The 12,896-nt window shown below is 44.5% G+C and overlaps 1 protein-coding gene across 1 annotated transcript; it reads right to left on the reverse strand.

The window, feature by feature from the left end:
- Window positions 1–5,281: 5,281 nt before the first annotated feature.
- Window positions 5,282–7,681, reverse strand: LOC129460903 (endogenous retrovirus group K member 16 Rec protein-like). The gene is made up of 2 exons (XM_055239411.2): window positions 7,146–7,681; window positions 5,282–5,438 (listed from the first exon to the last, which is right to left on the reverse strand). Exons 1-2 carry the CDS (start codon window positions 7,401–7,403, stop codon window positions 5,382–5,384), a joined length of 315 nt encoding a protein of 104 aa, XP_055095386.1. The 5' UTR covers window positions 7,404–7,681; the 3' UTR covers window positions 5,282–5,381.
- Window positions 7,682–12,896: the final 5,215 nt, after the last annotated feature.

The raw sequence follows: 12,896 nt of genomic DNA on the forward strand, positions 1-12,896 counted from the left end.
CAGCCTGGGTAACATAGCAAAACCCCGCCTCTACAAAAAATACAAAAATTAGTCGGGCGTGCTGGTACATGTTTGTAGTCCCAGCTACTTGGAAGGCTGAGATGAGAGGATCGCCTGAGCCCAGAGAGGTCGAGGCCACAGTGAGCTGTGATTTTTACCAGCCTGGGTGTCAGAGTGAGACCCTGTCTCCGGAAAAAAAAAAAAAAAAAAAAAAGACAGGGAATTGCAATGTAGTTTAATATACATAGAGCCGGCTAAATGAAAGACCAGAGTTTTATTTTTATTCAATTCTGCCTCCCTAAAAAATGGGAGGCTAGGTTTTTTTTGTTTGTTTTTTTTGAGACAGAGTCTCGCTGTCGCCCATGCTGGAGTGCAGTGGTGCAATCTCGGCTCACTGCAACCTCCGTCTTCCGGGTTCAAGCGATTCTCGAGCCTCAGCCTCCTGAGTAGCTGGGATTACAGGCATGCGCCACCACGCCCGGCTAATTTTTGTATTTTTAGTAGAGACGGGGTTTTACCATGTTGGTCAGGCTGGTCTCAAACTCCTGACCTCATGATCCGCCCGCCTCGGCCTCCCAAAGTGCTGGGATTACAGGCATGAGCCGCCGCACCCGGCCGAGGGTAGGGTTTTAAAGATAATTTGGTGAGCAGGAGGCTGGAAAATGGGGAATGCTCATTGGTCGCGAAAAGGATGATATCATAGGGAGTCTCATGTCATCTTGCACTGAGTCAGTTCTTGGCTAGGGGCCACTGGAGCAGGTGAGCCAGTTTATTGGTCTGTGTGATGCCAGCAAATTTATCAGAATGAAGGGTCTCAAAAATACCTCAAACACCAATCTTAGGTCTTACAACAATAATATTATCCACAGGAGCAAGTGGGAAGGTTGGGAATCTTTTGTCCTCTGGCCGCATATTTCTTGAACCATAATTTCTAATCTTGTGGCTAATTTCTTAGTTTTACAAAGGCAATCTGTTTCCCAAGCAAGGAGACAATTTCTTTAGGGAAGCGGCAGTTATGACTTTTGCTTTAAAGCTAAACTAAACTCCTTCCAATGTTAGTAAGACCTATACCCAAGAATGAACAAGGGTAGCTTGGAGTCTAAAGAAAAGATGGAGTTTGCTTAGATCTGATCTCTTTCGCTGTCATAATTTTCTCACTGTTATAATTCTTGCAAAGGGGTTTTCAGATGTAGAGTCATACTTTAAGCTCCTGGCAACATTTATGTTGGAATTCATATACAGCAACTAAATCACTGGAACAGGATAACTGGTTGAGGATTTACTAACTGCTCCATCAGGTAGAAGCGGCACTCCTTACTGATTTAACTGAAAGCACTATTTCCTGAGCCACGGAGACTGAGTATAGCAATGATATGTGATCTAAAGAAGTTCCCACTCTGCTTCTTCTCTCTAGTGAAGTCCTGCCAGGCACCTTACTACTTCCACTGCCACTTTTTCCTCCTCCAAATGTGGCTAAGCCATTACTTCCCTTATGGAAGACTGTACAAAAATAAAAACATGGCTAAGTTGATGGGGTCACTCTGAGACAAGGTAGACTTATACTTTTTGCAAAGGTGACTTCAGATATGGAATCATAATTTTAGCTGCAGGCAGCAATGTTGGAATTCACATACAGACACTAAATGACTGGAAAAGAACTATTGGTTGAAAGTTTACTAATTGTTCCCTCAAGAGGAAGTGCCATTCTCTATTTTAATTGACAACACTATTTCCTCAGCCATGGAAACTGAGTACAGCAATAATATGTGATCTAAAGAACGTTCCACTCTGACGGCCAGGTGCAGTGGCTCACGCTTGTAATCCCAACACTTTAGGAGGTCAAGGCAGGCAGATCACGTGAGGTCAGGAGTTAAAGACCAGCCTGGCCAACACAGCGAAACCCCATCTCTACTAAAATCATACCAATTGGCCGGGCGCGGTGGCTCACGCTTGTAATCCCAGCACTTTGGGAGGCTGAGGCGGGCGGATCACGAGGTCAGGAGATCGAGACCACGGTGAAACCCCGTCTCTACTAAAAATACAAAAAATTAGCCTGGTGTGGTGGCGGGCGCCTGTAGTCCCAGCTACTCGGAGAGGCTGAGGCAGGAGAATGGCGTGAACCCAGGAGGCGGAGCTTGCAGTGAGCCGAGATCGTGCCACTGCACTCCAGCCTGGGCGACAGAGCGAGACTCCGTCTCAAAAAAAAAAAAAAAAAAGAAAAGAAAAAAAAAATCATACCAATTAGCTGGGTGTGGGCTGGGCACGGTGGCTCACACCTGTAATCCCAGCACTTTGGGAGGTTGAGGTGGGCGGGTCATCTGAGGTCGGGAGATCAAGACCAGCCTGACCAACATGGAGAAACTCCATCTCTATTAAAATTACAAAATTAGCCAGGCATGCTGGCGCATGCCTGTAATCCCAGGTACTCGGGAGGCCGAGACAGGAGAATCGCTTGAACCCGGGAGGTGGAGGTTGCGGTGAGCCGAGATTGTGCCATTGCACTCCAGCCTGGGCAACAAGAGCGAAACTCCATCTCAAAAAAAAAAAAAAATTAGGTGGGCGTAGTGGTGCCCACCTGTAATCCCAGCTACTCAGGAGGCTGAGGCATGAGAATCGCTTGAACCTGGAAGTTGGAGGCTGCAGTGAGCTGAGATCGCGCCACTGCACTCCAGCCTGGGTGACAGCGTGAGACTCTATCTTAAAAAAAAAAAAAAAAAAAAAAAAAAAAAGGCTGGGCACAGTGGCTCACACCTGTAATCCCCGCACTTTGAGAGGCCGAGGCAGGCGGATTACCTGAGGTCAGGAGTTCAAGACCAGCCTGGCCAACATGGTGAAACCCCGTCTCTACTTAAAATACAAAAAATTAGCCGGGCGTGGTGGTATGCACCTGCAATCCCTGCTACTCAGGAGGCTGAGGCAGGAGAATTGCTTGAACCCAGGAGGCGGAAGCTGCAGTGAGCCGAGATCGCACCACTGCACTCCAGCCTGGGGGACAAGAGCGAGACTTCGTCTCAAATAAAAAAATAAAAAATAAAAAAATAAACTTTCTACTCTGCTTCTTCCCTCCGGTAATGTTCTGCCAGGTACATTAGTACTTCCACTGACACTTTTTCCTCCTCCAAAGGTAGCTAAGCAATTGTTATTTCCTTTATGGAAAACTGAGTATAAATGGGAACATAGCTAGACCAATGAGGTCACGCAGAGGCAAAGGAGACTTATGTTGTATAGCAAGTTTTCTTTTCAGTAGCTTAATTTTCACTTCTATTTGTTTAATTTTTTATTTTTTTGGAGACAGAGCCTCACTCTGTCATCCAGGCTGGAGTGCACTAGCGTGATCTCAGCTCGCTGCAACCTCTACCTCCCGGGTTCAAGCAATCCTCTCACCTCAGCCTCCTAAGTAGCCAGGACCACAGCCCATGCCACCATGCCTGGCTAATTTTAGTGTTGGTTTGTAGACACAAATTCTCACTATGTTGCCCAGGCTGGTCTTAAACTCCTGGGCTCCAGCGATCTGGACCTCTCACACAGTGCTGGGATTGATTACAGGTGTGAGCAACCACGCCTGGCCTTCATTTCTACTTTTTGATTATTTTAAAAATTTATTTATTTTTCTTTATTGTTAGAAACAAGATCTTCCTACCTAGTCCAGGCTGGGGAACAGTGCAGCATTAAACTAATCCTCCTGACTCAGCTTCCTGACAAGCAGTGACCATAGACACATGCCACCACACCTGGATATTTTACAAAATTAATAGTACCTAAATATGGCCGGGCACGGTGGCTCACTCCTGTAATCCCAGCACTTTGGGAGGCCGAGGCAGGTGGATCACCTAGGTCAGGAGTTCGAGACCAACCTGGACAACATGGTGAAACCTTGTCTCTACTAAATATACAAAAATTATCTGGGCGTGGTGGTGGGCGCCTGTAATCCTAGCTACTCAGGAGGCTGACGCAGGAGAATCGCTTGAACCCAGGAGACGAAGGTTGCAGTAAGCCAAGATCACACCATTTCACTGCAGCCTGGGCAACAGAGCAAAACTCCATCTTAAAAAAAAAAAAAAAAAAAAACTGGCTGGGCGTGGTGGCTCACGCCTGTAATCCCAGCACTTTGGGAGGCCAAGGCTGGCAGGTTAGGATAGTCAGGAGTTCGAGACCAGCCTGGCTAACATAGTGAAACCCTGTATCTACTAAAAGTACAAAAAAATTAGCCAGGCGTGGTGGCGGAGGGCCTGTAATCTCAGCTACTCGGGAGGCTGAGGCAGGAGAATTGCTTCAACCCGAGAGACGGAGGTTGCAGTGAGATGAGATTGTGCCACTGCACTCCAGTCTGGGTGACAGAACGAGACTCCGTCACAAAAAAAAAAAAAAAAAAAAACTAGCCGGGCGCGGTGGCTCACGCCTGTAATCCCAGCACTTTGGGAGGCCGAGGCGGGCGGATCACGAGGTCAGGAGATCGAGACCATCCTGGCTAACATGGTGAAACCCCATCTCTATTAAAAATACAAAAAACTAGCCGGGCATGGTGTCGGGCGCCTGTAGTGCTGAAGGGGTGGGTTGCCCCTCCACACCTGTGGGTGTTTCTCGTTAGGTGGAATGAGAGACTTGGAAAAGAAAAAGACAGAGAGACAAAGTATAGAGAAAGAAATACGAGTGCCCAGGGAACCACGTTCAGCATATGGAGGATCCCGCCGGCCTCTGAGTTCCCTTAGTATTTATTGATCATTCTTGGGTGTTTCTCGCAGAGGGGGATGTGGCAGGGTCATAAGGCAGTTTTCCCCTATCTCAGTAGATGGAACATACAATCGGGTTTTATACCGAGACATTCCATTGCCCAGGGACGGGCAGGAGACAGATGCCTTCCTCTTGTCTCAAATGCAAAGAGGCATTCCTTCCTCTTATACTAATCCTCCTCAGCACAGACCCTTTACGGGTGTTGGGCTGGGGGACGGTCAGGTCTTTCCCTTCCCACGAGGCCATATTTCAGACTATCACATGGGGAGAAACCTTGGACAACACCTGGCTTTCCTAGGCAGAGGTCCCTGCGGCCTTCCGCAGTGTTTGTGTCCCTGGGTACTTGAGATTAGGGAGTGGTGATGACTCTTAATGAGCATGCTGCCTTCAAGCATCTGTTTAACAAAGCACATCTTGCACAGCCCTTAATCCATTTAACCCTGAGTTGACACAGCACATGTTTCAGAGAGCACGGGGTAAGGGGTAAAGTTATAGATTAACAACATCTCAAGGCTGAAGAATTTCTCTTAGTACAGAACAAAATGGAGTCTCCTATGTCTACTTCTTTCTACACAGACACGGTAACAATCTGGCTCTCTTTCTTTTCCCCACATTTCCCCCTTTTCTTTTTGACAAAACCGCCATCGTCATCATGGCCCGTTCTCGATGGTCGCTGTCTCCTCGGAGCTGTTGGGTACACCTGCAGACTAACAACAGACAAAACAGGCACACAAGGATTAATATGAAATTTATAATCGTAGTACTTCCGATGGTCTTAACCCAAGTGACGGGGTTAAGATTAGTGAGGCCATCAGCAACTCCTGCGATTGCCTCAATTCCTGGTACCAAATTTAAATGGGCTTTCGATGTTTTGAAAATTTGTTCTTTTAATTTGGAAATGTCTAAAGTGAGATTATCTTCTCTTCTCTGTAGATGGTGTCTAACGATGTCCCAGTGATGCTCAGACTCATTATAAGCTTGGGGTGTAATACAAAAATCTGACATATTCCAGTCACATTGTAACTGGAAATGATGTTCTAAGCTCATGAGCCTGTCTCCCATCCAAATGACAGTTTGTCTAAGATCATTAATTTGATTTGCCAATTTGTGATCAATATGAGATTGTGAATTCCACAATCTTGTAGAATTTTTTTGCCAATCATTAACAAAGTTTACTGACTGAACAGAAGAGTGCAGCACAACTCCCGCCACAGCAGCCGTAGCTGTGACTGCAATTAATCCCATAATCACTGTAATTAAAGTAAAAATGAATCTTTTGGATCTATTTAAAGTGCCTTTTAATACTTCAGTCAAAATATGGACGGATGGCAAGGCCTCCCACGGTCGGTCCATGGACACAGGGATCCACACGCCTTCACTTGCTCTCATCAGTAGAATACGGTGCTGCCAATTAAAAGTCGAATCAATGTAAGTAAACAATCTACAGTTTTCATAGGTTATAGTTTGAGAGTCTGGTTTAATAACTATATTTCCTACAACTAGCATATAAGGGGGCTTTACGCAACTTTGTAAAGGAACCGTTAGACTGGAATTTAGGTCAATAGTATAAAATGGCTTACGATCTCGTTTCTAAAGTTTGATTTCCAGACCAAATTCTAATGCGGTATGAGGCCACAGTAAGCCTCCACAATTCTGGATGTTCAGGACCAGAAACAGGACTTATTATAAAAATAATAAGTCTTGGAGTAGAGATTCCTTTTTCTCCCCATTCCCAACGGTAGAAAGACTGTGTAATTTTTTATGCTTATGTTTGTCTAGACTTTCTGTTAAGTTGCTATCAACAGCTAGACTCACTTGTGCACTTGGACACGACTGAGTTTGTCCTGAGCAATTGTGGTAGAATTGACCTCGGGGTGCCCAATCTATAATAGTTCCGACTTCATTGTTTTGTAATATCACCGCACTATTGGCCACGCATTCTTCCCAAACTAAAACTTCTGTATTTTTTGATCCTTTGGGAATTTCCTTGGGGCAAGGTTTCCCTTTAGGTCTAAATTTTAATGACCTTTGATAAGAAAAGTCTTGTAAATAATTTACCCGTGGCCTGAGTGACATCCCGCTTACCATGTGATAAGTGAATCTACTGATGGGACTGAGAGTAGGTACTTCTTCTACCAACCAATTTTGGACTGCAGGCATTAAACATCTTGGTGCTCTCCCTAGGCAAATAGGAGGATAATGATACCCAGTGGAAATATTTATCATCATCCCTTCTTCCTCAGGTTTGGCAGGGCAGCGATCATCTGTGGGGCCACGTACCCATACACTATCATTAACATATACTTCTATAGGATTATCCATCCATGTGACTGCCCGAATTAAGGGCAGGAAAGGCACATAGGCCCAGTAGGTATAATTAGCTGCAGCTGCTCTGCAGGCATAGGGAGACTTACCACCGTTGATACAATCAAGGCTGCAAGCAGCATACTCTCTGGAGTTTGTGTCACCTTTGTGTTCTCTAGACATTTTGTAGCTAACTGCCTCAGCTTCTTTAGTTGTGCCCAAGTTGGCGGCTCTGCCTTATTGGTGGATGGCAACTTAGTCTGTTCTTCTGACATCACCATTTGGTTCATCTTGTGAGTCGACGGTGCTCGATTGCGGAGTCTCTGTCTCCATGGAGGTGCTTTTCTTTGCATCTCTGATGGGTTCATTGTAGAACTTCAAATGTCTAGTGGGTATCCAAACAGGAAGCTGATTTTCTCCTGGTGAAACACAAGCAAAACCTCTCCCCCACGTTATCACCTTCCCTATTTCCCATGTCTTATTTTTATCATCTTTCCACCAAATCAGTTTTCCTTCATGCGGGCTGTTCTTTTTACCAGTAAGATGCTGTTCTGCAGAAGTAGTGGTCTGATTTCTATAAATGTTTAAAAAATTTAAAGTATAAGCCTGGGTGCCATGGCTCACGCCTGTAATCCCAGCACTTTGGGAGGCCGAGGCGGGCGGATCACGAGGTCAGGAGATCGAGACCATCCTAACGTGGTGAAACCCCGTCTCTACTGAAAATATAATAAATTAGGTGGGCGTGTTGGCGGGCGCCTGTAGTCCCAGCTACTCAGGAGGCTGAGGCAGGAGAATGGCGTGAACCCAGGAGGCAGAGCTTGCAGTGAGCCGAGATCGTGCCACTGCACTCCAGCCTGGGGGACAGAGCAAGACTCCATCTCAAAAAAAACAACAACAAAAATAAAAACAAAAAAAAACAAAAACAAACAAACAAAAAATTTAAAGTATAGAGTGCTCTGTTGTGGGGTAGGGGCAGGGGGGAGGGATAGCATTAGGAGATATACCTAATGCTAAATGACGAGTTAATGGGTGCAGCACACCAACATGGCACATGGATACATATGTAACAAACCTGCATATTGTGCACATGTACCCTAAAACTTAAAGTATAATAATAATAAAAAAAAGAAAAAGAAACACAAAAAAAATGAAAAAAAAAGTATAGAGTGCTAGATTAAGTTGCATCTGAGGAGTGGTACACTCCTTAATGTTTCCCCCTTCTTTTTGTTTAACTAATTGAGTTTTGAGTGTTCTATTAGTTCTTTCAACTATGGCCTGTCCTTGGGAATTATAGGGAATTCCTGTTGTATGTGAAATTTTCCACTGATTTAAGAATTTTTGGAAATCTTTACTACAATATCCTGGTCCATTGTCAGTTTTGATTTTTTCTGGAACCCCCATTACAGCAAAAAAAGATAATAAATGTTTTTTAACGTGGGAAGTATTTTCTCCTGTCTGGCAAGTTGCCCATATGAAATGTGAGTAAGTATCAACTGTTACATGAACATATGATAATCTTCCAAATGAAGGTACATGCGTGATATCCATTTGCCATAATGCATTAGGACACAGACCTCTGGGATTAACTCCTGCCTCTTGAGTGGGCAGGTGTAAGACTTGACACTGGGTGCAATGTTGTACAGTATCTTTAGCCTGTATCTATGTGACATCAAATTTGTTTTTTAATCCTGCTGCATTTACATGAGTCAAAGCATGAAGTTCTTCTGCTTTTATGAATGCAGATGATACCAGTAAGTCAGCTTGTTCATTTGCTTTAGTCAAAGGCCCTGGTAAATTAGTGTGTGCTCGAATATGAGTAATATAAAATGGGAAATTTCTTTTTCTTACAGTTTGTTGTAATAAATTGAATAGCTGGTTTAACTGATCATCCATGCTATATTTGATTAAAGCTGTCTCAACATCCCTTGTAGCCTGTACTACATATGCAGAATCTGATACAATATTGAAAGGTTGGGCCGGGCGCGGTGGCTCACGCTTGTAATCCCAGCACTTTGGAAGGCCGAGGCGGGCGGATCACGAGGTCAGGAGATCGAGACCACGGTGAAACCCCGTCTCTACTAAAAATACAAAAAATTAGCCGGGCGTGGTGGCGGGCGCCTGTAGTCCCAGCTACTCGGAGAGGCTGAGGCAGGAGAATGGCGTGAACCCGGGAGGCGGAGCTTGCAGTGAGCCGAGATTGCGCCACTGCACTCCAGCCTGGGTGACAGAGTGAGACTCCGTCTCAAAAAAAAAAAAAAAAGAAAGGTTGATCAAAATCTTGTAACACTGTAATGACTGCAACCAACTCTGCTCTTTGAGCCGACTGATATTGAGTTTTGATTACTCATTCTTTTAGCCCCGTGTAAGCCACTTTTCCATTGCTGTAACCATCAGTAAATACTGTTAGAGCATTTTCTAAAGGTTCACGTCTGGTAATTTTAGGTAGAATCCAAGTAGTCAATTTTAAAAACTGGAAGATTTTTGTTTTCGGGTAATGATTATCAATAATTCCCACAAAATTAGGCCGGGCACAGTGGCTCACGCTTGTAATCCCAGCACTTTGGGAGGCCGAGGCGGGTGGATCACGAGGTCAGGAGATCCAGACCACGGTGAAACCCCGTCTCTACTAAAAATACAAAAAATTAGCCGGGCGTGGTGGCGGGCGCCTGTAGTACCAGCTACTAGGGAGGCTGAGTCAGGAGAATGGCGTGAACCTGGGAGGCGGAACTTGCAGTGAGCCGAGATCGCGCCACTGCACTCCAGCCTGGGTGACAGAGCGAGACTCCATCTCAAAAAAACAAAATAAAAGTAAAATAAAAAAAAAATTCCCACAAAATTAGCAAGACCAATCTACCATGCACCAGAATTGATAAAGGCTCGTCTAATTTGTTCCTTGGTTAAAGGGACAACTATTTTGTCTGGGTCATTTCCACATAATTTTATTATTCGTAATCTTGTCTGACCAATTAATGTAGCTATTTGATCCAAGTACAATGTAAAAGTCTTAACTGTACTGTGAGGAAGGAATGACCACTCCACAAGATCAGTATTTTGAACAATGATGCCTGTTGGAGAATGTGCAGTAGCAAAAATCAAAAGTTGGAGTGGGGCTAAGGGATCTATTCTATTTATTTGCGCTGACTGAATTTTTTCTTCCACTAATTTAATTTCTTTTGTTGCCTCTGGGGTTAACATTCTCTTACTATTTAAGTCTGAGTCTCCTCTTAAAATACAGAACAAATTTGACATGGCTTAAGTAGGAATGCCTAGGGCTGGCCGAATCCAATTAATATCTCCCAGCAATTTTTGAAAATCATTTAGTGTTTTTAATGTGTCTTTTCTTATCTCTATTTTTTGTGGCTTAATTTTTCTATTTTCTATCTGCATCCCTAAATAATGAAAAGGAGTAGAGGTTTGGATCTTATCAGATGCTATTGCCAGTCCTGCGCTGGCAACCTCTGCTTGCAGAAATGTGTAACAGTCAATTAATTTATCTCTCGTTTCTGCAGCACATAAAATATCATCAATATAATGAATAATATAACAGTCTGAAAACTTGTCTCTAACTGGTTGAAGAGCTGGACCTACAAAAGTCTGACAAATAGTTGGACTATTAAGCATTCCCTGAGGTAATACTTTCCACTGAAATCTGGTGGCTGGTTCTTTATTATTTATGGCTGGTATAGTAAAGGCAAATTTTCCACAATCCTGCTCCACCAGAGGGATGGTAAAAAAGCAATCCTTTAGATAAATTATAATTAAAGGCCAGTCTTTTGGGATCATGGCCAGAGAGGGCAACCCAGGTTGGAGAGGCCCCATGGCCTCTGGGTTGAATTACGGCATTTATGGCCCTTAAGTCAGTTAACATACGCCATTTGCCGGATTTTTTTCTGAATTACAAACACAAGAGAATTCCAAGGCGAGAATGAAGGCTCAATATGTCCCTTTTCTAACTGTTCATTTGCTAATAAATGTAAAACCTTCAGTTTTTGTTTTGGTAGCAGCCACTGATTTACCCATACCGGTTTTTGTGTTTTCCAAGTTAATGGTATGGGTTTAGGAGGCTCTACAGTGGCCGCCCCTAAAAAGGATACCCTATTCCTTCTCGGCCGAGCGCCGTGGCTCACGCTTGTAATCCCAGCACTCTGGGAGGCCGAGGCGGGCGAATCATGAGGTCAGGAGATCGAGACCATGGTGAAACCCCGTCTCTACTAAAAATATATAAAAAAAAATTAGCCGGGCGCAGTGGCTCACGCCTGTAATCCCAGCACTTTGGGAGGCCGAGGCGGGCGGATCACAAGGTCAGGAGATCGAGACCATCCTGGCTAACACAGTGAAACCCCGTCTCTACTAAAAAATACAAAAAATTAGCCGGGCGAGGTGGCAGGCGCCTGTAGTCCCAGCTACAAGGGAGGCTGAGGCAGGAGAATGGCGTGAACCCCGGGGGGCGGAGCCTGCAGTGAGCCGAGATCGCGCCACTGCACTCCAGCCTGGGTGAAAGAGCGAGACTCCGTCTCAAAAAAAAAAAAAAAATTAGCCGGGCATGGTGGCGGGCGCCTGTAGTCCCAGCTACTCAGAGAGGCTGAGGCAGGAGAATGGCGTGAACCCGGGAGGCGGAGCTTGCAGTGAGCCAAGATTGCGCCACTGAACTCCAGGCTGGGCGACAGAGCGAGACTCTGTCTCAAAAAAAAAAAAAAAAAAGGGTACCCTATTCCTTCTCTTTCTTGATTTATTTTAGTCTCAATTGGAACTTTAATGCCATCTTCATTTTTTCCTAGTCCCTTTCCTGGTATATATCCCATCTTGGTCATGATTTTTTGACTCGTGGCGCTATATAATGGAGCGGGCATAGTGATTTCTGCACCCCGCTGTTGTAATAAATCTCGACCCCACAGATTAAGAGGAATTGAAGTAATCATTGGCTGAACAGTACTTTTTTGATTATCTGGCCCTAAACAATGTAAAATCTCAGTACTTTGATACACTTCTGAGGCTGTGCCTATGCCAAGTCCTGTAACAGCCTTTTGTTTAGGCCAATTTTTTGGCCACTGATTTAAAGCAATGATAGAGACATCTGCTCCAGTGTCTACTAACCCTTCAAACTGTTTTCCTTGAATAATGGCCTTACACACAGGTCTGTTCTCTGAGACCTGACTTGCCCAATATGCAGCCTTTCCTGTTGGATCAGTGCTTCCAAACCCTCCTGTTCTTTTTATCTCACTATTTCCAACCTTAGTATAAGGCAGGAGTAATAATTGAGCAATCCTGTCTCCTGGACTGGCACTCTAAGGAATTGAAGAACTAATAACCAATTGAATTTCGCCTTTATAGTCTGAATCAACCACACCAGTATGAATTTGCACTCCCTTTAGATTTAGACTTGATCTTCCTAAGATTAGTCCTACAGTCCCCTCAGGCAGTGGGCCATATACCCCTGTGGGGATTTTTTGTGGGGGCTCCCCTGGAAGCAGGGAGACTGCTTGTATAATACATAAATCTACTGCTGCACTGCCGTTTGTGGCGGGGGACAATTGTTGTATTGTGGTAACTGGCTCATTTCCTGAGGCACTTGGGACAGTGGGGGTTATTGTCCCTGAAAACCCTAAGGAATAAAGGGCTGAACTGGGAATACCCCAGTTTGTTGCGGGGCCTGAGGCTGGCCCCTTTGCCCATTTCCCGACAATGGTTGCCCATTTCTATCAAATTTAGAACGACATTGACTAGCCCAGTGTTTTCCTTTTTTACATCTTGGACATAAGTCAGGTGGCTCTTTAACTGTTGTTGTAGTAGCTTGAATAGTTATATTCTGTTTATTTGAGACTGGGCAATTCTTTTTTAGATGACCAATTTGACCACAAATA

The sequence above is a fragment of the Symphalangus syndactylus genome, chromosome 13 (genome assembly GCF_028878055.3).
Source record: "Symphalangus syndactylus isolate Jambi chromosome 13, NHGRI_mSymSyn1-v2.1_pri, whole genome shotgun sequence".
Taxonomy (NCBI): Eukaryota; Metazoa; Chordata; class Mammalia; order Primates; family Hylobatidae; genus Symphalangus; species Symphalangus syndactylus.

Coding starts and splice junctions, on each gene's coding strand:
- LOC129460903 (XM_055239411.2), bottom strand. CDS start 7,403: ATGAACCCATCAGAGATGCAAAGAAAAGCACCTCCATGGAGACAGAGA. Junction 5,439..7,145: donor CCTTGATTGTATCAACGGTG/GTAAGTCTCCCT, acceptor GTCTGTTGTTAG/TCTGCAGGTGTACCCAACAG.